At 40.3% G+C, this 25,807-nt stretch overlaps 1 protein-coding gene across 1 annotated transcript; it reads left to right on the top strand.

Annotated features, from left to right (window-relative positions):
• The first annotated feature begins 908 nt into the window (after positions 1-908).
• On the top strand, positions 909-25,391 carry ZNF512 (zinc finger protein 512). Its single transcript, XM_032652715.1, is given in 14 exon segments — positions 909-1,050; positions 1,847-1,879; positions 1,882-1,928; positions 2,529-2,613; positions 3,472-3,518; positions 3,520-3,597; positions 4,140-4,226; positions 4,637-4,735; positions 5,318-5,485; positions 8,382-8,576; positions 18,935-19,036; positions 19,962-20,024; positions 21,198-21,296; positions 23,373-25,391. Coding segments are annotated over 14 exon segments (1,470 nt in total). The 5' UTR covers positions 909-992; the 3' UTR covers positions 23,682-25,391.
• Positions 25,392-25,807: the final 416 nt, after the last annotated feature.

Consider the following 25,807-nt stretch of genomic DNA (forward strand, 5'->3'; position numbering starts at 1 on the left):
TCATCTCTACTACGAAACCTTAGTTCAAGTTCAAGCTTTCATCATCTCTTATCCGTACTATTGCAATAAGCTGCTAACTCTTCTCCTTTCTTTCACTCATCCTCCGTGGGTCATCTTTTATACGGCATCCAGAGTGACATTTCTAAACCATAAATCTAAGGCAGGCCTCACACAGTTAAGTTAGCTGGAAGAGGAGTGTCTCAGAGATCCATGGACTCCACTTTGAGAACTGCTGCTCTACCACACTTTGAGCCATCTAGAAGATACTTTGTCACTACTCAGTAATGTTTGTTGACTACATACTGACTGGTCTTAGATTTAGAAGTTTGGATCCAGCCGTATACCAGACTTCTGGCCAGCTTAACTCAGACAAGATAGCACCCTTCCTTTAGCTATGGGATCTAAGTATCAAGTTGCCTAAGCTAGACAGGGTGCCCTGACATCAAGGTGTAGTGGTTACTGTCCCTCTGCCAGAGGAATAGGGAGGCCTGGACACACCTGCTTACAGATCCAGGGGATCTTCTGAAGGGTCACGGAACACCCAATTTTACTACTTTCTTTTCATTGATGGATTTAGGAAGGAATGCCTACTTGGGCTATAGAATGATCATTTACGTGGACTGCTTATGCTTTCTGATTATAGTGAAGTATAATAATAATTATGTATATTGTACTAGGTCAACTATTTTAATTGTTAGAAAATTACAATCTAAATTGTTTTTATTATCAGGCTTATTCGTTTTTTGCACAGGTAACCAACTTGGTTATCTTCTTATGAGGTAATATAAGTAATAGAAACTTTACTCCAGGCCCTCCTTTGTGGTATTTATCTTTGTGTCCTGTTAGTAGCCAGGGACCCAATGCTCCATAAAGGATAATAGTTTCCAGTAACACTATCCCTCATGATTGACTCCTTAAGCGGCTCATCATCTGCTTCTTCGTGTGAACTGGTGAGTGATTTTCCAGCCTCCTTCCGAAAGTCTGCCTGCTGCATGAAGATGAGAAGGATCAAGCCAGCTGCTACTTCCCATGTTGAAGGTATCAGTATCAGTATCTTATTCCAAAGACAGGGAACTCTCTAAAGTTATATTGAGGTATCTGTTGTAATGGCTCTTAAAGTATTAAGTAACCACATATGTGTTCCTTATTAGTGGTTGAATTTTTATTGTTTTTGGGCCATGCCACTCGGCTTGTGGGATCTTAGTTCCCCAACCAGGGATTGAACCTGGGCCATGGCAGTGAAAGCGCCAAAGTCCTAACCAGTGGACCGCCAGGGAAGTCCCCTGAAATTTTTTTAAGGTGTTAGGCTGTCATATACTCTTAGCTTCATGAACTGTCCCTCTGTTTTACTGAGTGAAATTCTGCTGATCTTACTCCTCTAGGTTATATGGTATAGCCTTTCCTCTTCATACGAATTGAACCTTCTTTCCCGTTGTTCTAGTTTGATCCTCTGTTGAGGTTTAGACGCTAGGTAAGGATTATTCTAAGTGGAATTTTTTAGTGGTTATAGTCTGAAGGGTTCCTTAGTAGCCCTTTATCTTGAACAGTTAGCCTCAAATCAGGATCAAACAAATCACCTGTCTGAAGGATCTTATTTTTCATAGGGAACAGTTGACTCACTTGGGATGGAGAACAGTACAAAGAAAAGGGGAGGTTGAGTCAGTAATGAAAAGTTATACCAACTTCCCTAAAAATGTGTACAAACACTTCTCTAAGACCTGTGCTTGCTGATAATCTTTCTCTTGGTGGTCTTGTGATCGATGATTTGAAGGCGGGGTAGATGTTCTCATATAAACCATACTGAAATTTGTTTTGTTTTCCTATTGTTATTTCAGGGTCGGTGGAGTATCAGCCAAAGGAAAAAGGAAACCCAGGCAGGAAGAGATGAAGACTATCGAGAATTTCCTCAGAAGAAGCATAAGCTTATGGTAAGGGAGTAAACTTTGCTAATTCTTTTCACTTCGTGCCTGGGCTTTATTCTCTGAAGGTGAAAGGGAGAGGGGACCTTAGATTTGTGGCCCTTAAGCACTTTTGAGCCCTTTGAATTTTTTGGCAAGGAATGGCCTCCATCCTGCCTTTTTTTTTTTTTTTTTTTTAATTTGGCTACGCTGGATCTCGTTGCGGCGCACGGGCTTCTCTAGTTGTGGCGTGTGGGCTCTCTAGTTGTGCCGCATGGGCTTCTCTTGTTTAGCCTCACAGCTCTAGAGCTCGCAGGCTCAGTAGTTGTAGCGTGCGGGCTCTCTAGTTGCAGCGTGTAGACTTAGTTGCGGTATGTGGGATCTTAGTTCCCTGACCAGCGATTGAACCCGGGCCCCTGCATTGGGAGCACGGAGTCTTAACCACTGGGACCACCAGGGAGTCCCCCCATCATGCCTTATTTTACCGTTTTCTTCTGTCATGACTTAAGGGAGTCATTTGGTTGAGGGTAGTGGGGCCTAGGGTGTGGAGAAGAGGAAAGAGATTTTGGTGCTAGAGAGGGATCAGAAAAGGTGATGTGTTGGGCTTCAAGTTTTCTTGTCTTGCGTCAGGGAGGAAGCAACGGCCCTAAAACTCAGCCTAATCCCAAAGCCCAGGCTCGTCGTATTCGGAAGGAACCACCAGCTTATGCAGCAGGTATGCTTTCTGTTGGAAGCTTTTTGAAGATCTAGTTCTCTCATTCTGTCTTTTTTGTTGTTGTTGGTTAAAGGAATGATGTACCAAAGCGTTTTTTTAGGGAGGGCGCTTATTAAGCGCATGGCTTTGGAGGTCAGTCATGTTTGTTCAAGTTTTGGCTCTTCATTAATTTTTTGACCTGCCTCTTAATTTCTGCAAACTTCAGTTTCCTTGTCTCTAAATAGGAATAATAAAGGCAGTCAGAATTGTTGTGAAAATTAAATGGATAAAAACATTTAACAAAGTCTCAGGCACATAGGAAACACTTAGCAAACTGGACTGTTATGTATCTCAGTATCCCATTCTTTTTTTCCTGTACCTGGGCCTCTCCCCGTTGCGGAGCACAGGCTCCGGACGCGCAGGCCCAGTGGCCATGGCTCACGGGCCCAGCCGCTCCGCGGCACGTGGGATCTTCCCGGACCGGGGCGAGAACCCACGTCCCCTGCATCAGCAGGCAGACTCTCAACCACTGCGCCACCAGGGAAAGCCCCCAGTATCCCATTCTTACATGCTACTATGAAAAAATATGACCCATTGACAGTTCTATGTCAGTAAAACTGGGAAAAAAATTATTGCTCATTTCTTTAAGCCACTGGGCTTTGGAGTGGTTGTTGGATGGTTTTGATCGTGGGGAATTGAGTAGGAGTTTCAGAAAGTCTTCACTGTCTGAAAAAAATTATTTCTAGAAGTTATATATAGCAAGAGTCTTTCCCCAGGAAGAGGAAAAGCCACTTTATGATACTTTTCCTAAAATCTGGGATTGTGCTTTTGTTTCTGGAGAATACTGCAAATTGTAAGTGTCCTTTCTCTCCTTTGTAGGCAGTTTAGAGGAGCAGTGGTACGTAGAAATTGTGGATAAAGGCAGTTGTCTCCTGTCCTACCTGCCAGGCAGTGGGGAGAAAGACCATAGAGGGCTTAAAGAAACACATGGAAAACTGCAAACAGGTTAGATATTTTGTGCATTTCATAACTGTTATGACTTTTTACCCAAACTTTAACTCTGGGCACTGTGTTGGATATGCTGATTATTGTGGAGAAGAGGCAGCATTGTGTCATAGAGAAAACATAGACTCTGGAGTCTGACAGACCTTGGGTTTGAATCTTCATTCAGGTACTATTAGTTGTGTCCTTTAGCTTTTTATGTGTGGACCCTCAGTTTTCTCATTTATAAAGTAGAGATAGTTAATACCTTGTGTAGTCCATGAGAGGATAAAAAAAGAAATATTACATGCTAAGTGCCTACCCATTACTTGGCAAATACTGGCACTCAGTAAATGGTAGTTCTCATTATTTTGAAAATGAATAGCCTTTACCTCTTTGCCCTTGAGGACATGACAATGAGCTTTTGGATTTTGAGATTCATTGACTATTATAGAATTTGGGGAAAAAATAAAGGAGATACAGACCAGAGCAGTTGAATAGGACTTTGTGACATTCTGTTTCTCTGTTGAACCAGCCTGGCCCTGAGCAGTGTTTTTTCCTTGTAGGAAATGTTCACTTGTCATCATTGTGGGAAACAACTTCGTTCACTGGCAGGGATGAAGTATCATGTCATGGCAAATCATAATAGCTTGGTAAGAGTGTGTTCTGTGCTGTATGAGCCTCTGTGGTAGTTGGCCTTTACTTGGACGAATGTAGATAAATCAGTGGAGATGGCTAAGGCTCTGGGACTTCATGGGGTGTTAAGTAAGAAGACCCTTTAGATAGAAGAGTTACACACAATGAAATGTGAATACATAGGTATTTGTGTTTAGGTTAGCCCAAAGGTTCATATCCTGGGAGGTGGAGGCTTTGAACTCTTAGTTCCTTTACATTCACTTCACTGTTTAGGAGAAGATGGAGAAAGCCAGGAGTCAGATAACTTAGATTTCATGGACATCAGCTTAGGTACTAGTCCAGTCCTTGATTCTCCTATGCTAGAATTTTTTTTCTGTATCTGTCTTGTCCATGAGTCATTTGCCTGTCTGCTTCTCTTGCTTTCTAGCCCATCTTGAAGGCTGGAGATGAAATAGATGAGCCAAGTGAGAGGGAACGTCTCCGAACAGTTCTCAAGAGACTGGGAAAGCTGAGGTGCATGCGTGAGGTAAGAGCCCAAAGACAGCAACTCCTTCTGCCTGGAGCCTCAGGTCAATGTCTTTCTGTTACTTGCTTCCATGTCTCCTGCTTCTCCCTTACAGACCTGGTTTTGTGTCATCTTCCAGCATAAGAGCGACTTCTGTTTTTCAGGGTCTCCTGAATTCATTAACAGTTCTTTATTTTCTTTCTCATCTCCAGAAATTTGTTCTCCCTTTTCCCTTTGTTTGAAGGAGTTTCTTTGTCATCCTTTCTTTAGTGTGATAAAGAGGATTGTAGTAACCTCATGTGAGGAACTTTGATATTGCTGGCTGTTTGATATTGGGGTGGAGTTGGATCATAGACCAAGGAGGAAGCTGTGACACAGACGAGGTATACAGTTCTAGTTTACTGATTGCTGACTAAGTTGATTGAATATCATACTTGGTGGTAGATAGGACAGCAGTTGGGCCAGGGACAAGGAAGAGTTGTGCGAATGGGAAATGCTGGAGAGGGTCTAGTGATACCAGAGCGTCTGTTTGTATGATGTGGCCATTTAGAAATCATATAAAAATATGTAAGATTATAATATAGGCCTCTCTCCTTTGTTCAGAGTTGCTCTAGTAGCTTCACCAGCATCATGGGATATCTGTATCATGTCAGAAAATGTGGCAAAGGGGCTGCAGAGCTGGAGAAGATGACCCTGAAATGTCACCACTGTGGAAAGCCATATAGATCGAAAGCTGGACTTGCGTATCATCTGAGGTCAGAGCATGGGCCTGTGAGTACTGATTGCTTTCCAGACCCTGTTTGGGGATCTGTTCTGCGGTGACTGCTTGCCCCGGCATCTTTCCTACATCCTTGGTTCCTCATTTGTAGTCCCTTTTAATCGGAATGTTTTTGTTCTCTCTCTTCCTTGTTCTTTTGTGCTCTCCTGTCTGCTGTTTGATCATTATTAGGTTAAAGAAATCAAAGTTCATTGTATAGTCTGGGCAGAAGTAAACTCATTAGTATATTTTTAAAGCTTAAGACATTCTCCCTAAGTGAGAAATTTTGCGGGATTCTATCCAGCCGATCCCTCTATTCCAGTTTTTTTGTCCTGACTTTTCCTTTTCCTGATTACATTTCTAGGCTCCCCCACCTTGTTTTTTCTTTTTTAGCGTTAAGTTTCAAGATATAACTTATATATGGTAATTAATATTCACTCTTTTTAGTATACAGTTATGAGTTTTGACAAAAACATACAGTCATGTAATTACCACCATGATCAAGATATAGAACAATTTGATCATGCCCCCCAGATTCTTCTGTGTCCCTTTGTAGTCAGTTGTTCTTCCCATCCCCAGCCCCTGGCAACCACTGATCTATCTCCTGTCCCTATAGTTTTGCCTTTTTTGGAATGTCATATAAATGGGATCATACAGTATATACCCTCTTGAGTCTGACTTCCTTCACTTAGCATAATGCATTTGTGATTCATCCATGTGTTGCATGGATCATTAGTTTATTCCTTTTTGTTTCTGTCTAGGATTCCACTGTATGGATATTTCACAATTTATCCATTCACCAGTTGAAGAGCATTTGAGTCATTTCTAGTTTTGAATAAGCTGCTATAAACATTTACATAAAGGTTTTTGTGTGAAAATAAGTTTTAATTTCTCTTGGGTAAATACTTAGGAATAGGACTGTTAGGTCATATGATAAGTGTATGTTTAACTTTGTGAGAAACTGCCAAACCGTTTTCCTAAGTGGCTGTGCCATTTTGCATTCTCACCAGCAAAGTAAGAGAATTCCAGGAGCTTTGCGTCTTTATCATCACTTGCCCTTGTCATGTTCATTTTTAAAATCCATTCTAATAGGTATATAGCAGTATTTTACTGCAGTTTAAATTTGCATTTCCCTAATGACTAATGATATTGACCATCTTTTCATCTGCTTATTGGCAATGTCAGTCTTTAATGAAGTTTCTTCTTTAGTGAAGTGTCTGTTGAAATCCTGTGTTCATTTTATTGTTGCAGTTTTTGTTGTCTTGCTCTTATGTTTTAAATATATTTTGAGTTTTTTACATATTCTGGACACAAGTCTTTTTTTTTTTTTTTTTGCGGTACTCGGGTCTCTCACTGTTGTGGCCTCTCCCGTTGCGAAGCAGAGGCCCCGGACGCGCAGGCTTAGCGGTCATGGCTCACGGGCCCAGCCGCTCCGTGGCATGTGGGATCTTCCCGGACCGGGGCACAAACCCGCGTCCCCTGCATCGGCAGGTGGACTCTCAACCACTGCGCCACTAGGGAAGCCCTTTTCTTTTTTTTACATCTTTATTAGAGTATAATTGCTTTACAGTGGTGTGTTAGTTTCTGCTTTATAACAAAGTGAATCAGTTATACATATACATGTGTTCCCATATCTTTTATTTATTTTTTTATTATTATTATTATTATTTGCTGCGCTGTGCAGAAAGCAGCATCTGAATTCCCCGACTGGGCATCAAACCTGTGCCCCGTGCATTGGGAGCGCAGAGTCTTAACCACTGGACCAATATGGAAGTCCCTGGACACGAGTGTTTTAGCAGATACATGTTTCGCAAATATTTTCTCCCAGTCTGTAGCTTGTCTTTGCATTTTTTATAGTGTTTTTCAAAGGGCAGAATTCTTAATTTTCATAAAGTTCCGTTTATCTTTTCTTTTCCTTTTGTGGATAATGCTTTTGTTGTTGTAGCTAAGATATCTTTGCCCAATCCAGTGTATAATTCTCTTTTGCTGCATTATAGCAATCAGCATAAAATCACTGGCTTAAACAACACAACTGTATTATCTCACAGGTCATTAGGCCAGAAGTCCAGGTTACAGCATGACTCAGCTGGTTCCCCTGTATAGAGCCTCCCAAGACTGGAATCAAAGTGTCGGTAGGGCTGTTCCTTTCTGGAGGCTCGAAGAGAGGATCTGTTTCCTGGCTCATTAAGATGGTTCAGGAATTCAGTTCCATTCAGGCATAGAATCTCATTTCCGTGTTTGCTGGGAGATGTGCTCAACTTCTAAAGGCTACCTGCAGTCCCTGGCTCATGGTCCATTTATCTTCGAGTCAGCAACAGTATTGAGTCTCTCTCATGCTTGAAATGTCTCCTGCCTCTTTTTTCTGTCACACCTCTCCTACTTAAAGCCAAGTGATTATGGACATATATTAGATGTATAAGAATACCTTCACATCAGCATCTAGATTAATGTTTGGTTGATTAACTGATGACGGTAGCCTCACCAAGTTGACACATCAAAAAACCATCATGCCCAGGATCACAAAACGTTCTCCCTAGGTTTCTTCTAGAATTTTTATACTTTTATGGTTTACATTTATGGCTACGATCCATTTTGAATTAATTTTTGTATATGGGTTGATGTTTATTTCTTTGTATATGGGTATATCTTGACTTTTAACCACTTTCACTTATTCCAACACAACAGATTTTATCCTGCCAAGAAGCTTTTACCAGTAAAATATGCATTAAGATGGTAGAGCTTTATACTAGCGGTTAGCAAGCTAGGAAGTAGCTTTCTTTTCTTCCTTTTTTTTTTTTTTTTTTAAAAAATAGCTCTTTTGATAAGAGAGCAGGAAGGACAACCTTTAATCATTGGATCTGATGGAAGCCATTTCTCAGACCTGTGTTTTACTGTGTCTTATTCTTGCAGATATCCTTCTTTGCAGAGTCAGGACAGCCAGAGTGCTTGAAGGACATGAGCTTGGAGCCAAAGAGTGGGGGCCGAGTTCAGAGGCGTTCTGCCAAGATAGCTGTATACCACCTGCAGGAACTGGCCTCTGCTGAACTGGCCAAGGAGTGGCCTAAGAGAAAGGTGCTTCAGGATCTGGTACCTGATGATCGGAAGGTGAGGCAGAAAGTAGTGTTAATTTTGAACCATTATGTCTGATACTGGGCTTACTACATACAGAAAAGTAAACACAATTGAGTGAGTACATGATACACAATATTTTGCTCCTTTATCCTTGGAGATGGAGTATATCTGATCCAGCTTCAGTGTTTGGATTCATGTAGGTCCTAGAGTGACAGTCTTTTTCAGAAGTTCTTTAAGGAGCCCTCTTAATTTTAGGCTACTTCCAGGGTGAACCTCAATTCCCAGGTCACTTTTTTGTTTGGTCTTTGCCCAGTATATTTCCACTTTGTTAGTTCATATGTAGTAGTTTAATATTTAGTTTAGGTAGGTGTTTTCAGTTTGTTTTTATAGCAGTAGAACCCCTTTCCCCACCTACTTTTTTTCCAAATAATAAAAGCTTATGCAAAACACCAGTATATAAAATAACTAAAAATGGAGTTGCTCTGAGTAACTAGGGGTAGTGAGCCCAAAGGCTTGTCTACTTAGCCTTCTCCTTGATACTTTTATCATTCCCCTCCACGGCCCCAAATGCACTTCTCAGGGGTGCAGAGCCCATCTTGGAAGCCTTTGGTTTAGAATAAACAGATCATAGAGGGAAGGAGCCCTATTTGGCCAAGTGGAGACAAGGAGTATATGACAATGGAGTAGTCATGGGAAGGGCTTGGAGGGCTATACAGTAAGGACTAAGATCAGAGTTAAGGGTCTGTTACTCTCCAGGGTGTCAAGAAGAATAGTTTAGATTTGGCCTGGTGCATTGACCCATGTGAGAGGAATGTTATGTATTATAAGAAAATAGGTCAAATCTAGAAGTTAACACTTTTCTTATTTGGTCTAAAAATCAGTCCTACTGGTGTCCAAGAAGTTGGATCCTATTTTTGAATATCAGAACATCCTTTCTTGTTTCAGACTTATTGCCACTTTTTTCATGCCACAGGCTAAAGTACATGGTTATCTAAATTCAGTTTAGATGTGAATTTTGCACAGTGATATATATCTTGTGATATTGCAGTCCAGTTGCTTTCATTTTGCATGGTATGCGTTAGAGAATTTGTTAGCTCACTCATAAGTTTTGGTATTGTTACCTAGCAGATACTTTCTCAAAATCATCAAACAGTTTTATATTTTGACCGTGTGTGGGTTTTAAGGCATAATTATGTTTTTTAAACATAAAAACTTAATTTTTTGGATTGTGGTTCAAAAGTCAAAATGATGACAAACATTGAGATATCTCACTCTCATTTGTCTTTTTCCTCTCCTGTATCTATGATTGGTAGTTTCTTGTGTGTCCTTCTGGTGTTTCTTGATGCAAACACAAGCAATTTGTTTAGGAAAACCTCCTGTGTTTTCCTTTACTCTCACACTACTACACACTCACAACACTTCTGATACCAGATGTGTGGGGTTTTCCCACACTGGCCAATTTTCCAACACCAGCTGGGTATCCTACAATTTAATATAGTCTGACACTATCTACTTGGAGTTAATATCAGATCATACAAGTTAAGGGCTCAATCCCACAAGACTGCTTCAACTTCAGATTCGAGTCATAAGTCCCAGGTTGTCAACTTGTACTCTGATGGATTGGCTATAAATTGGGTTCCCATGACCCCTTCCTTGGGTTTGATAATTTGCTCAAATGATTCACAGAACTCAGGGAAACACGTTTACTGGTTTATTATAAAGGATGTAATGAAGGGTACAGATGAACAACCAGATGAAGAGATACATAAGGTGAGGTCTGGAAGACTCCTGAGCATCAGAGCTCTTGTCCTGTGGAGTTGGGGGTGTGTCACTCTCCTGGCACATAGATATGTTCACCAACTCAGAAGTTCTCTGAACCCTGTTATTTGGGGATTTTTATGGAGGGTTCATCGCATATGCATAATTGATTATTAACTCCATTTTCATACCCTCTCTGCTTGCCAGAGAATGGGAGGTGGGCCTGAAAGTTCCAAACTTCTAATCATTGCTTTGTCTTTCTGGTGACCACCCTCCTTCTAGGAGTCCACCAAGAGTCAACTCATTAGAACAAAAGATGCTTCTGTCATCCAGGAAATTCCAAGAGATTTAGGAGCTCTGTGTCAGATATTCCTGTAACTGAGGGAATTACAAATTTTAGGAGCTCTGTGTCAAGTACCAGGGTCAAAGACTAAGTATTAGCAGGATCTAGGGCTCAGAGACCAATATATATTTCTTACTATTTTACAAATATGTATTCCTTTTTTAAAAAACCTTTGTATTTTGAAATAATTTTAGACTTACAAAATAATTGCAAAATTAGTACAGAGTTTCCATGTGCTCTTTACCCAGCTTCCTCTAATGCCAACATCTTAACATGTAAGTATAACAGGATCCCATCAGCATTCCATCCGGATTCCACATTTAATTTTGTTAACTGTGTCTCCTTAGTCTCCTCCAATCTGTTACAGTTCTTTGGGCATTCTTTGTCTTTTGTGTCCTTGACACTTTTGAAGAGACTATCTGGTTATTTTGTAGAATATCCCTAATGTGGGTGTGTCTGGTATTTTCTCAAGATTAGATTGAAGGTTTTATGTTTTTGGCAAAAATGCCTTCAAAGCAATGTTGGCCCTTCACAGTGTACCATATTAGGAGGTGTATGTATCTTTTTACTGATGACAATAACCTTGGTCACTTGATTTGGTGTCCAGTTTTATCCATGGAAAAATTACAGTTTTCCCCTTTGTATTAATAAATATTTTGTGGGTAGATTGAGACATTCAACTAATCTGTCTTATTATACTTCTGCCCACTTTAGCATCCATCAGTGATTCTTGCCTGCAACAATTATTTCTATTGTGTTTTAGTCTAATGATGATTTTCTGTTTCCATCATTTCTTATTCAATGTTAATTGGAATTCTCCTGTGAGAAAGATCTTTTTCTTCTATTAATTTATTTATGTAAGTATGGAGTCATGGATACTTACTTTATTCTAGGGTTATAATCCAATGCTATTATTATTTTGCTGCTCAAATTGTCCCAGATTTGGCCATCAAGGGCTCTTTTAAGTGGGCTCCTGTGTCGTTTCAGCATGTCCCTATCACTTTTTGAGCACTTTTTAATTCTCTGACACCGTGAGATACTGTAGGTGCATCTTGTATTTTTCTTGCCCCAGCCCTGGAACCAACTGTTCCTCTAAGGAATCCTACTTTCTTTTATTGGAGAATATATTTAGAAACAAAGATTTGAGTGCTAGGTGTACTCATTCTTACTGGGATGTCATTGCTTCTGGGTCCTCTTGATGGATAGAAATATGACATTTATGTATGAATATTCATGCACACATACACATAATAGTATTTATTCTATATCTGTCTGTTTAAAGCCATGATTCATCTCCAGTCCAACACTACAAGTTTCATTCACACCTTCTTTTTTCCTTACTTGTAACTCCTTTCTCTAGTAATGAGAATCCTGGCTGTCACTGTCTACAGTATATTTATTTATTTGCTCAATCCTACTATAACATGAAGTAGTTTCAGAATTGTTAACCCATACCTCTGTAAAAACCAAATTTACTAACTAGAGACTAATATTTATATATAGTTTTTTTAATCTTTAGCCTTAGCATATATAGTCAAAGTACTGTTTTCCAAAGTTTCTTAGGTTGGTTCCCACCTCCCCCACTCCTTTCATTATGTTTCTCATTTGTAATAATTATATTTCTCATTTGTAATAATAAGGTTCATGTGTTACTCTTATTACATTTTGGGTTCCCCCTACATCCTATTTAATTTAATGGGGGAGTAGCCAAAATGGTAGAGTAGTACAACTGTGAGCTCACCTCCTCCCATGGACAGACCTGTTTACAAAGCAACTATCTTTGAGAATGAGGTGAAGACTAGCAGAAAATAGCAGTTATATCCACAACTAAAGATGTAAAGAAGGAACTACAACAAGATGGGTAGGAGGGGCAGAGACATGGTAGTCAAGACCCATATCCCTGGATAGGTGACCCACAAATGGAAGAATATTCACAACTGCAGCGGTTCTCTCCAAGCTGTGAGGGGTCTGAGCCCCATATCTGACTCCTCCCCAGCCTGGGGGTCCTGCACTGGGAAGATGAGCACCCACAATGTCTGACTTTGAAGGCCAGCAGGGCTTGCATACAGGAGAGCCAGAGGGCTGTAGGAAACAGAGACTGTCCTCGTAGATAGCACACCAAAAAACCTCACACACTCCAAGACCCATTACAGAGACAGTAATTGGAAAGAAGCCTGAGTCAGACCCACTTGCTGGTTTTGGAGAGCCTCCCAGAGAGGCAGGAGGCAACTGTGACTCCCCCAGGGGAAACAGTCACTGGTGGCAGCCATTTTGGGGAGCTTGTTTGACTGCGAGGACACTGGTGCTGGCAAGTGCCATTTTGGAGTCCTCCCTCTAGCCTGTGAGCACCAGGGGCTTACCACCCCCCAGCCAGTCAGCACCGGTCCCAGGACTGGCTCAGGCTGAGCAGCTACCACACTGGGACCCAGCTCCCTCCACCACTGGGCCCAGGACCTGGCCCCACCCACCAGCAGGCCTGCACCAGCCCTGACACCCACTAGAGCCTGGCCCAGCTCACCAGTGGGCCAGCACCAACACTAAGAGCCCCAGGCTGCACAGGCAGCTTTTCTGGGACCTGGACCTTCCCAACAGTGGGTTGGCACCAGCCCCAGGACCCCCTGGGCTATGCAGCCAGCCTTACTGGACTTGTCCCACCCACCATCAGGCCAGCATCATCCCTGGGTGCCCCCAAGCCTGGTAGCCAGCCACCCTAGGACCCAGTTCTGCCCACCAGCAGGTCACCACCGGTCCCAGGGCCCCCTGGGGGCCTGCTGTCAGCCGCACTGGGACCCAGTCTTGCCCACCAGTGGGCTGACAGCCAGTGCATGAGTCAGGGCCTAGCAGCCAGCTGGACCAGGTGCCAGCCCCGCCTACCAGTGTGCCCGCAGTAGCCAGCCCCACCACAAAAGAAGGGCTCACATAGCCCACATAGGGGGAAATCCCTAGAGCATATTGTTCCAGTGACCAGAGGGGAGTGTGCTACTAGGTGCCACAGGATGTCTCATACATAAGGCCACTTCTCCAAGATGGGGAACTGTAACTGACCTGTCTAATATATGGAAATAAACACAGAGAATTAGGCAAAATGAGAAAGAGGACTGTGTTCCAGACAAAGGAACAAGACAAAATCCTGGAAGAAGAACTAAGGAAAGAGTAGATAAGCCTTCTACCTGATAGAGTTCAAGGTGATGCTCATAAAGATACTCAGTGAAATCAGGAAAAGAATGGACGAATACAGTGAGAAGTTTAACAAAGAGTTAAAAAGTATAAAGAAGAACCGAAGAACTGAAGAATACAGTGACTGAAATAAAAAATACACTAGAAGGAGTCAGCAGTAGATTAGATGATACAGAAGAACAGAAGAGTGAACTGGAGGACAAAATAGTAGAAATCACCCAAGCTGAATAGAAAAAAGAAAAAGGAATTTTAAGAAATGAAGATAGTTTATGAGAACTAACATTCACATTATAGGGGTCCCAGAAGGGGAAGAGAGAGAAAAGGGGGCAGAGAATTTATTTGAAAAAATAATAGCTGAGGGCTTCCCTGGTGGTGCAGCGGTTGAGAGTCCGCCTGCCGATGCAGGGGACACGGGTTCGTGCCCCGGTCCGGGAAGCTCCCACATGCTGCGGAGTGGCTGGGCCCGTGAGCCATGGCCGCTGAGCCTGAGCGTTCGGAGCCTGAGCGTCCGGAGCCTGTGCTCCGCAACGGGAAAGGCCACAACAGTGAGAGGCCCGCGTACCACAAAAAATAAATAAATAATAACAAAATAATAATAGCTGAAAACTTCCCTAACTTGGGGAAGGAAACACATATCCAGGTCTAGGAAGCACAAAGAGTCCCAAACAAGATGAACCCAAAGAGGTCTGCACCAAGACACGTTGTAATTAAAATGGCAATAATTAAAGACAGAAGATCTTAAAAGCAGCAAAGCAATTAGATACGTACAAGAGAACTCCCACAAGACTATCAACTGACTTTTCAGCTGAAACTGCAGGCCAGAAGGGGGTGGCACGATTTATTTAAAGTGATGAAAGGAAAAAACCTACAGTCAAGTACTCTTCCCAGTAAAGCTATCATTCAGATTTGAAGGAGAGTTAAAAGGTTTTACAGATAAGTAAAAGCTACAAGAGCTCAGCACCACTAAACCAGCTTTATAAGAAATGTTAAAGGGACTTCTCTAATCGGAAAAGAGAAGACCACAGCTAGAAATATGAAAATTACAAAAGGAAAAAATCTCTTTGGTGAAAGCAAATATACAGTAAAAATAGGAAATCAACCACTTATAAAGCTGGAAGGAAGGTTAAAAGACAAACTAGTAAAATCATCTATGTGCATAAGGGATATACAAAACAGAAAGCTGTAAAATATGTCAAAAACATTTGAGGGAGAGAGTAAAAATGCATGGTTGTTAGAATGCCTTCAAACTTAAGAGAACATCAACTTAAAAGAAAAAAAATATATATATGGGTTGCTGTATGTAAACCTTATGGTAACCACAAACCAAAAATCTGCAATAGAAAAAAGAGAAAGGAGTCCAAAACTATCACTAAAGATAGTTATCAAATTACAAGGAAAGAGAGCAAAAGAAGAAAAAGGAACAAAAAAGAGTAACAAATACCCAGAGAACAGTTACCTAAATGGCCATAAGTACATATCTATCAATAATTACTTTAGATGTAAATGGACTAAGTACTCCAATCAAAAGACATAGAGTAGCTGAATGGATACAAAAACAAAACATGTATACATGCTGTCTAAAAGAGACTCACTTCAGATCTGAGTGACTGAAAGTGAGGGGGTGAAAAAACGTATTCCATGCAAATGGAAACAAAAAGAAAGGTGGGGTATTTATATTTATATCAGATAAAATATTTATATCAGATAAAATAGGTGTTAAAGACCGTAACAAGAGACAAAGGACATTACATAATGATAAAGGGATCAATCCATATTTATATCAGATAAAATATTTATATCAGATATTTATATCTGATATTTATATTTATATCAGATAAATATATTTTTATCAGATAAAATATTTATATTTATATCAGATAAAATAGATCAGATATTGATATCAGATAAAATAGGTCTTAAAGACCGTAACAAGAGACAAAGGACATTACATAATGATAAAGGGATCAATCCAAAAAGAAGATATAACAGTTGTAAATATATATGCACTCAACGTAGGAGCTCCTAAATACATAAAGCAGATGTTAACAAACAAAAAGGGAGAGGGACTTCCCTGGTGGTCCAGTAGTTAAGACTCCGCGCTCCCAGTGAAGGGGATGTGGGTTCAATCCCTGGTTGGGAAACTAAGATCCCACATGCTGCGTGATATGGCAGAAAAAAAAAAAAGGGAGGGGTAGAAATCGACAATAACACAATATTAGTATGGGACTTTAACACCCCAGTTACATCAATAGACAGATCATCCAGACAGAAAGTCAATAAGGAGACACTGGTATTAAATGACACATTAGACCAGATGGACTTTATATGTTTTATATATATAACATTCCATCCAAAAGCAGAATACACATTATTTTCAAGTGCACATGGAACATTCTCCAGGATAGACCACACGCTAGGCCACAATACAAGTCTCAATTTAAGAAGATTGAAATCGTATCAAGCATCTTTTCCAACCAGAAGGGTATGACACATGGGGACTAAGCAATATGCTACTCAGCAACCAGTGGGTCACTAAAGAAATGAGAGGAAACTGAAAAATATCTGGAGATGAATGAAAATGGAAACACAACAATTCAAAATTTATGGGATGCAGCAAAAGCAGTTCTTAGAGGGAACTGCTAGATTCTAATGATACAAGCCTACCCCAGGAAACAAGAAAAATCCCAAATAAACAACCTAACCTTATACCTAAAGGAACTAGAAAAAGAAGAACAAGCAAAACCCAAAGTTAGTAGAAGGAAAGAAAGAATAAAAATCAGAGCAGAAGTAAATGAAATAGACACTAAAAATAAATAAAAAGGAAACATCAATGAAACTAAAAGCTGGTTCTATGAAAAGTTAAAAAAAATTGATAAACCTTTAGCCACACTCATCAAGAAAAAAGAGAGTGACCAAATAAAAGGAAAAAGGAAAAGTTACCACTAACAACAGAGAAATACAATGATCACGAGACTACTATGAATAATTACAGTATATGCCAATAAAAAGGACAACCTAGAAGAAATGGATAAATTCCTAGAAACATCAATCTCCCAAGACTGAATCAGGAAGAAAAGAAAATATGAACAGACTAAATTGAATCAGTAATTTAAAAGCTCCCTACAAACAGAAGTTCAGGACCAGATGGCTTCATAGGTCAATTCTACAAAACATATAAAGAAGAGTGAACACTTGGTCCTTCTCAAACTGTTTCAAAAAATTGAAGAGGAAGGAACACTTCTGAACTCATTCTGTGAAGCCAGCATCACCCTGATACCAAACCTGACAAAGACACCACAAAAAAAGAAAATTACAGGTCGGATATCACTGATGAACATAAAGCAAACATCCCCCCCCAACAAAGTATTAGCAAATCTAATTCAACAATACATTAAAAGGATCATACACCATGATCAGGGGATTTATCCCGGGAATGCAGTGATGGTTCAGTATCCACAAATCAATCAGTGTGAATACCACATTTAACAAACTAAAGAATGGAAAGTATGGGTTATCTGAATAGATACAGAAAACTTTTGACAAAATGCAATCCGTCTATGATAAAAATTCTCAACAAAGTGGTTACAGAGGGAACATACGTCAGCATAATAAAAGGCATCTGTTACAAGCCTGCCAGTAACATCCTACTCAGTTAGTGAACACAACTAAAAGCATTTCTTCTAAGATCAAGGAGAATAAGGATGCCCACTTTTATTAAACATAGTATTGGAAGTCCTATGCAACAGCAATCAGACAAGAAAGTAAAATCAATGGCATCCAAATTCGGAATAGAAGTAAAATTGTCACTGTTTGCAGATGACATAATACAATTAGAGAAAATCCAAAGGGTACCACAAAAAGCTATTAGAACTGATCAATGAATTCAGGAAAGTTGCAGTGTACAAAATTAATACACAGAAATCTGTTGTGTTTCTATACACTAAAACGAGCTATTCAGAACTCAGAATTAAGAAAACAATCCATTAACAATTGCATCAAAAGAATGAAATGCCTAGGAATAAATCTCACAAAGGAGGTAAAAGGACCTATAATTAGAAAACTGTAAGACACTGATGAAAGAAATTGCAGACAACAGAAACAAGTGGAAAGATATTACCATGCTTATGGATTGGAAGAATTAATATTATTAAAATGACTAAGAAAGAGGAAATGCTTATAAATAAAACGAGTTTTGTACTGTGATTTACCAAAGGTTCTTTAGGTTACCTTTCTTACTTCCTCCATTAACCTCTATGGGCTTGGATCTGTTCTTCTGTCTCAGAGAATCAGTTTCCTTTCAGATGCTTCCATTTTTCAAGCAGGAGGACTGTGTATTACCAATAGTGAACTTTGCAAGAACTGTCTCTACAGGTGTTAACTCTTCTGGAAACTAGTTATAGTTGTAAGAAGAGACTAACTGGTGTCAAAGCATGAGAAAGGAAGTGCTAGGAATAATTCTACTTTTGCAGTATAAGCAAAGAATAGATGTTCTATTCCCTGAGTTTTCTCACATTCTTTCAGGTTGAACTTTAATTTTTTTGTGTTAGAATTTTTAAAATATCAAAAATTAACATGATGTCATTGAAGAAAAATGATAAATGCAGATAAGCAGGCAAAAAATGAAAATCACTCAAAATTCTAGCACCCAGAGAATACCACTGTTAACATTTTGATTTATAGCCTTTGACCCATATCCATATATTTCTATTGAATATGTAATATATATATGTTCCTTGAGTATAATATATACATATTATATATATATTATATATAGAGAGGGAAAATTTATATTGCTTTCTCTTTTGTAACAAATATTTTAACTGTATAATGCTCTGTCACTAGCTTTTTTTTTTCAACTTTAGATGAAATGTTATATCTGAAAGTCTTCTGTCCTCTGTTAAAAATCAAACTATTTTAAGACAGAACAATAGGCAATTATACTTACGTGTTTCAGGAACTTTAAAGGATCTTACATATTATCATTTTTGTGTATGAAAATATACTTCTGCAACTCTAGAATTATATGAACCTGAAGAGTTATGTAATTCTGTTACTTTTGGGGTATTTTGGTTGAAAGTTGGATTCCTCCAATAAAATGTTTCTTGTCTTGTAGTTAAAATATACTCGTCCTGGGCTACCGACCTTCAGCCAGGAAGTACTACACAAATGGAAGTCAGATATCAAGAAGTATCATCGCATTCAGTGTCCTAACCAGGTGGTTCTTTCTCATTCATTTATTCACTAAATGTTGATCAAGCATCTGCTGTTTGTTTCAGTTATTTATTCCTTTGTGACAAAACACCTGAACTTTAGAGGCTTAAAACATCAATTACTTTGTTAATGATTCTGTAAATCAACAATTCTGTCAAGACTCAGAGGGCAGTTGTATATGGCACCAGCTGGAATCATTCATGGGTTGCATTCTGCTGGAAGCTCTGATGGGGCCTGAATGTCAGGTGGCTTCTAAGCAGCTACTTCAGCTGGGAGATTGATTGTCCATATGGCCTCTCTCTCTTGCATGGTAGTTGGGTTACCAGTGGGGTACATGGTGACTGAATTCTCAGACAGCGTGTTCCAAGAACATAAAAGCAACAGCTCAGATCTCTTAGGCCTAGCTTCAGAATTTGTTCAGCCTCATTTCTGTAGCATTCTGTTGGTCAAAAAAATAATAGGACCTATCCAGTTTCAAAGGGAGGATAAATGACTCACTTCTTGATGGGAAGAGTGGTAGAGAATTTCCAGCCATCATTAATCTACTACAGCTGTATATGCAGTACTTTGGGGAGGAGTAGATATATAAGAAGTAAGAGACACATTTGCACTAAAGAAAGCTGATTTTTGGAAAAACTTGAGCATACAGTTTTTTGTATTTTTGTAAGTATCAGAAAAGTACTAGGGAACAGAGTGTTTTAAGCTTTTTTAAACAACTTTTTAACCTCTTTTTCTTTTACCTTTCCTTGGTTTTCTTTTTGTTCTTTGGCTTACATATTTTTCTGTGTGGTTTGTGGTGCAATTTATTGGGTTTCTTCCCCCCTCCCTCCCCCCGCAAGGGTACAGTGGGTTAGTGCAAATGGCCAGATTGCTAAGAAAAGGATGCTGTTTGGTGTGGTCTTCACATGATTTCTTTTTCTCTTTTTCAGGGCTGTGAGGCTGTCTACAGTAGTGTATCTGGCCTTAAAGCTCACCTGGGCTCTTGTACATTGGTTTGTAACGTTCTGAACTATTTATCTTAACATGACCTCTAAAATAGTCTGACATGGAAGAGAATTCAGATTCGGTGAACAGCTAGTTGTCCTGTTTGCTATTACCTTCAAAGGCTGGTTTAGTTTAGTTTTGTTTTTTTTTTGTCCCAGAGATCCTCGGTCTGTTAATTGGGTGGGATGCCAGGGTATGTCCAAGATGCAGAATGGGCCAAAATAGCCATAAGTCATATCAATGAAAAAATTTGGAGAAAAATATATAGTTCTGAGTCCCTACCAGGGATTTAACTTCTTCCACCTGAGCGTCTACCACACTGCGCCTGCCCTATCTTGTTGGGCCTTCAACTTCCTAGAATCAACTTACATTGTGCTTATCTGGATTGGTGAAGATCCTCAAACCCATCTGAACTATTCTGACTTCTGGGGATGGGAGGTGCGATCCCTGGGTGTTAGGCTAACAGCCATTCACCTCACTGAATCTTTTCCATGTTGACCCCAGTGCCCTGCAACCTACCAGTCATGGGGATGGCTGCCACTTTCCATTCCCATTCAGAAGTATCTCCTCACACAAATAAGCACCATGGAAACCCGAAGCTTCAGGAGCAGAGAGAAGTCTCAGTCAAGGCAAACCAAGGGAGTTGGAGACATCCAACCAGATCTGTCCAGGGAATGCTTAGGAGTTCGCCATCTTGATCCCTAGTTTCTGAGTCATTCAGCTAGATCTTGTGGAGGGTACTCTTCTAATTCTGGATTCCTAAGGCACGCTTTGCAGCAGTGGATTGCATTCTAGCGGGAAGAATTGCACATTGGTGCCTCACTGAACTTAAGGAGTTTGATAATTTGAGGGGAGGAGCCAAGAGAACCTGGAAGTGAAGTGGAAGACATAAGGGAAGATAGAAAAACGTGACATGTTACATAATAAAATTAGGGGAACTTCAGGTTGTGTTGGGGAGGGTCAGTGGGGTCAGTGTTTGGTATAGAACTGCATAGGATAGATGTGTTATGGTCATAGTATGCCCAAAACTTGTTTTCCTAATATAGTGACGTTTCGGATTTTCTTCCTTCTTCACTTTGCTGAAGTAGTATCTCCTCTTTTCATCTCTGGACAGTCCCTTCCCATTGCCCAGGTATGTGTTCCTGAATTTACCCTTCTCTTTCTTTCTTTCTTGAAAATAGGGAACCTTTGTGGCTGGAAAATACAAGTGTCTTCTATGTCAAAAAGAATTTGTGTCAGAGAGTGGTGTCAAGTATCACATCAACTCTGTCCACGCTGAGGTGAGGTTTCTCCTTTCCCACAGTGTTTTTATAATCTTGTGGACCCCATGAATATGCCACAAGGGATGGGAATTTTGTGCCTCTTATTATAAGCTAAGACTGTCAGAGAGACTAAAGGGTCTACATTAGAGTTTAAAAACTTCCTAAAATTAGGCGTGTAATAGTATTTTTCTGTGAAAGCATTTAAAGATCACTGTGGGTGTGAGCATCCCTGACTCTTCTAATTATCTTAAGTCCGATTAAATCAGACATCTGGGAACCAGGCTGCATTTACACCTTTGGAATTCTTGTTTCACAGCAATGTCTGTGCTCCAGTTTTCTGGTATTCCAACATCTTGGAGCAACCTGTTTTGAATATTGTTGATATACCATATAGAAACAATGTAAAAGATGTTATTGAGACAATTGAGGCGACTTGAATACTAGCTGTACTACTAAGTAATAGTAATGTGTCAATGTTAATATTCCAAAATGTGATAATTGTATTGTAGTTATGCAGGGGAATGCGCTTGTTCTTAGGCAGGTACATGATGATGTTTTTAGGGATGAAGTATCATGTCTGTAGCTAAATTGTGAATGGTTCAGAGGAAGGGAGAGAAGAAGGGGAAGAGAGATTAACAATGGTCAATCTAGGTGTTCATTGAACTATTGTAACTTTTCTGGAAAGTTTGTAAATTTTCAAAATTAAAAAATTCTGTTAAAAATGCTTTAGGTTCAAAAGGTCAAGAGTTTTCTCTTGGGGAAAGTTTTTAGGAGTCCAGGTGAACAGAGAAATTCTCTACCGTATAATTAAATACCCTTATTGCAAAAGCTCAAGGAGTAGAGTGTGCATTCTCTTGGAATATTTTACTGCAGATACTGTTGTTGCCTGGCGAGGAAAAATAGCAAGCGCCTGCGGCTGTCCTCTGCCCTCAGATGCAATAGTTCTTAGCAGTGTGGGCTTGAGTTAGTGTCATCCATTGTGGTTCCTGTTGCTTTACTGGTTGAAGCTTTGGGAATCCCTTTCCATATCTGAGATTTCTTCAGGAAGGCGGTCTTTTTTTTTAAATAATGTTACCTTTCTATGCTTTGGGAAGTATTTGAAAGATAATTATCTCCTGACAAAATCTGGCCTTTGTATAGTTCACTTGTTTCTCCAGTTTCTGTTTCAAAAGTTGGAACCAACAAATTTCACTTAGTTTGGGACTTGCTCCCAAGTATTTATTCAATAATTTATGCCTGTATTTATGAAATCCTTATGGTGTTAAACGTGTTTACCTTGTTCCTCCCTTTCTGCCTCACTTTCTTTTTTTTAAATTATATTTATTTTTTTGGCTGCATTCAGTCTTCGTTGCTGCACGCAGGCTTTCTCTTGTTGCGGAGAGCTGTGTGCGGGCTTCTCATTGCGGTGGCTTCTCTTGTTGTGGAGCATGAGCTCTAGGCTCCTGGGCTTCAGTAGTTGCAGCATGTGGGCTCAGTAGTTGTGGCACATGGCTCAGTAGTTGTGGCTCGCAAGCTCTAGAGTGCAGACTCAGTAGTTGTGGCGCACGGGCTTAGTTGCTCCGCAGCATGTGGGATCTTCCCGGACCAGGGCTCAAACCCATGTCCCCTGCCTTAGCAGGCGGATTCTTAACCACTGCGCCACCAGGGAAGTCCCTAACCCTTAATTTTTTTAAACTGAGACTCAGAGAGGTTAATTTTCTGATGGTCACATGGCTATAAACAGAGCTAGGATTTGCACCCAGGTGGTCTGACTGCAAAATTCATGCTCTTAACCACTACACTGTCATGAAATAAAAATCTCCTATGGCTCAGTGCTTTACATCTCATGAGAAGATTTTTAAAAGGAGAGGAGTGGGTGGGATCATGCTAAGTAATCAGTAGTACCCGAAATCATGTCTTATACAAGAAATGCTTGTAATGACTGCTCTGTACTGAATTTCTCCAGTTTAAAAGACACAGTTCTAAGCTCTGGTTCCATATCTGTTTCCTCTTTACTGTGTTCTGTCCTAATCATGCCTTAAAAAAAAATCTTCCCATACCACTTCCTAGTGCACTATATTTTGACTGGATAATGTTTCTGTTTTGCCTCTGTAGGATTGGTTTGTTGTAAACCCAACAACGACCAAAAGCTTTGAGAAGCTGATGAAGATAAAACAGCGACAGCAAGAAGAAGAAAAGCGGAGGCAGCAGCACAGGAGCCGAAGGTCTCTAAGAAGGCGGCAGCAGCCTGGCATTGAGCTTCCTGAGACAGAGCTGAGTCTTAGAGTAGGGAAGGATCAGAGGAGGAGTCATGAGGAACTGCTCGTGGCAACGTCTTGTAAAGAACCAGAGCAGGAGCCAGTGCCAACACAGTTCCAGAAAGTCAAGCCCCCAAAGACGAATCATAAACGAGGAAAGAAATAGGCAGTCAGTGTGAAAGCACTCCTGGGAGAGTGGATGGGATGCTGTGGTCACAGGAACCTGTGTGGAGAGGCCTGAGTCACGGGGGCCAAGTGAAGAGAAATTTACTCTTTCAGCTGTTTGTGTAAGGCTGTGGCACTCTCAGCTCCTTCCTCCTGTGTAAATTTCAGTGTTTTCCCTATTGATTCACGTGGACCCTCCACCACCCACACCCCCATCTCCTTTTTGGTAGATTTTCCTGCTATTCTCATTGGAGTCCTCCTATTTTTCTCTTATCTTGCCCAAAGAGCTCCTCCTTAAGGCCCACTATAGGCCCTTCTTGCCCCATACAAGACTAAGAAACCTGTTTGATTATCCTTTCCATACTGGGGTGTAGAATGTTCTTGGAAGCTCCATTGATTTCGTAGTCACTCCATCATCTTATAAAACAATTCCAAACTAACTCTTTAAAACCATACTGATTTATCATTTTGTATTTGTGATATAACAAGCCTAGAACCTAGAACTGTTGTCACTCCTTTAATAAGGTTCCCCCGTCTGCTTGGGTGACAGAATTTATGGAGGCTCTTTGTTGTCTCAATATGGTTTTAGGATTGAAAGTGAAAAAATAGATTTAGAATAAAAAAGTTAGACCCTCCGGACACAGGTTTTCCAAGGAAATGCTTTTCCCAGGTGGCAGTAAGTAACTAGACCCACACACATGAAATGCAGCCTTAGGAGGAATGTGTCCCACACATAAAATGACTGGAAAGAAGAAAGTAGCAGCAAAAATAAATACCGCCTCAACTTCCCTGGGTGTGGGGCCTCCTCTGTTGCTATGACCCGTGCCCTCCTGCAGCTTGTCTTGCTCCTGACGTTTTGAGGATTGAAAGAGAAATAAACCCTTTTGCTCCTGATGTTTGACACAGAACCCTAATATTGCTGGTACTCCTGTGAGGATTGGTAGCCAAGGTGCACATTCCTTCTCCCCTGGACTTGACCTGACTTGTTAGTCTGCACTCTGTTAAGTCCTCGTATCTCCCTTTAGCCAAAGTCTGTCTCTTTGAATTTTCTGAGAATATTGTCCTCTACCTTCTTTTTTAGATGTTGTGTTCTGTCCTTTTTATAACCTTAGACTTTGACACCAGGTGTAGATATTTATCTGGAGTTGGAAAGAAAAGTTCTTTTTCTGAACCTCATGCCTACCTGATAGTATCTGTTAGCCTGTTTCTCTTTGAGGCTGGCTTTCCCTGGAGCATTGGTTAGAGCAGCTCTGTTGTCGTATTCCTGGATTCTCTTCCCCTTTTCCATAAATATTGGTCTTCTATATTCTTGCCAATTTTTGGTGGCTTACGCCACATAAAAAGCCAGGGACCCTTAACCCTAATATGGACCAATACTGCCTTTTCAAATTCTGAAAGGCTGTTACCACTTTAACTCTGTTCTCTGTGCTCCTCCATATAGCCTTAAAATGTGGGCTTTTGTGAAGACCACTTTCAAACATGGGAGCGTTGAAACCTGATTGGGATACTGCCAGAACGGGTAGTTTTGCAACAAGGGAAGGACGTGGTCTGTCCACTCGACATTGTCATTGGCAGTTGCTCCCTTAAAGCCCTTTCCGTACATGAGGATTGTCAGGGAGGAAAATGGAGAAGCTCTGTTAATTTCTGGTGAGTAAGACTTGGGGAATGTTTGGCAATGGCAAGAAAAATAAATGACTCTGTGTTAGAATGATGTTTTCCATTGTTCATTGACTCCAACGTGCTACCTGTCTCCTTGCTGACACAGTGTGTCTGGGGAAGATAACGACTAGAGAGGGGAATGAGTTTGGAAGAAGTAACACGTACAGTTGTGTCAGTAGTTCTTTAGGCCCTGAAATATGCTGGTTCAAATGAATCCACTCATACCTTGCTTTATTGCTCTTCCTCTTACAGATAGCGATTTTAATTAAAGTATGTACATTGTTGTTTTAGACATTTTGTTTTAGACATATTGCACACTTTAAATAGACTACAATATAATATAAACATACCTTTCATATGCACTGGGAAACTGAAAAATTCATGTGACTTGCTTTATTATGAAATTTACTTTATTGTGGTGGTCTACACCCAAACCCCCAATAACAGATGTGTGCCTGTAATTGGTTT

Source organism: Phocoena sinus, chromosome 13 (assembly GCF_008692025.1).
Source record: "Phocoena sinus isolate mPhoSin1 chromosome 13, mPhoSin1.pri, whole genome shotgun sequence".
NCBI classification, from domain to species: Eukaryota; Metazoa; Chordata; class Mammalia; order Artiodactyla; family Phocoenidae; genus Phocoena; species Phocoena sinus.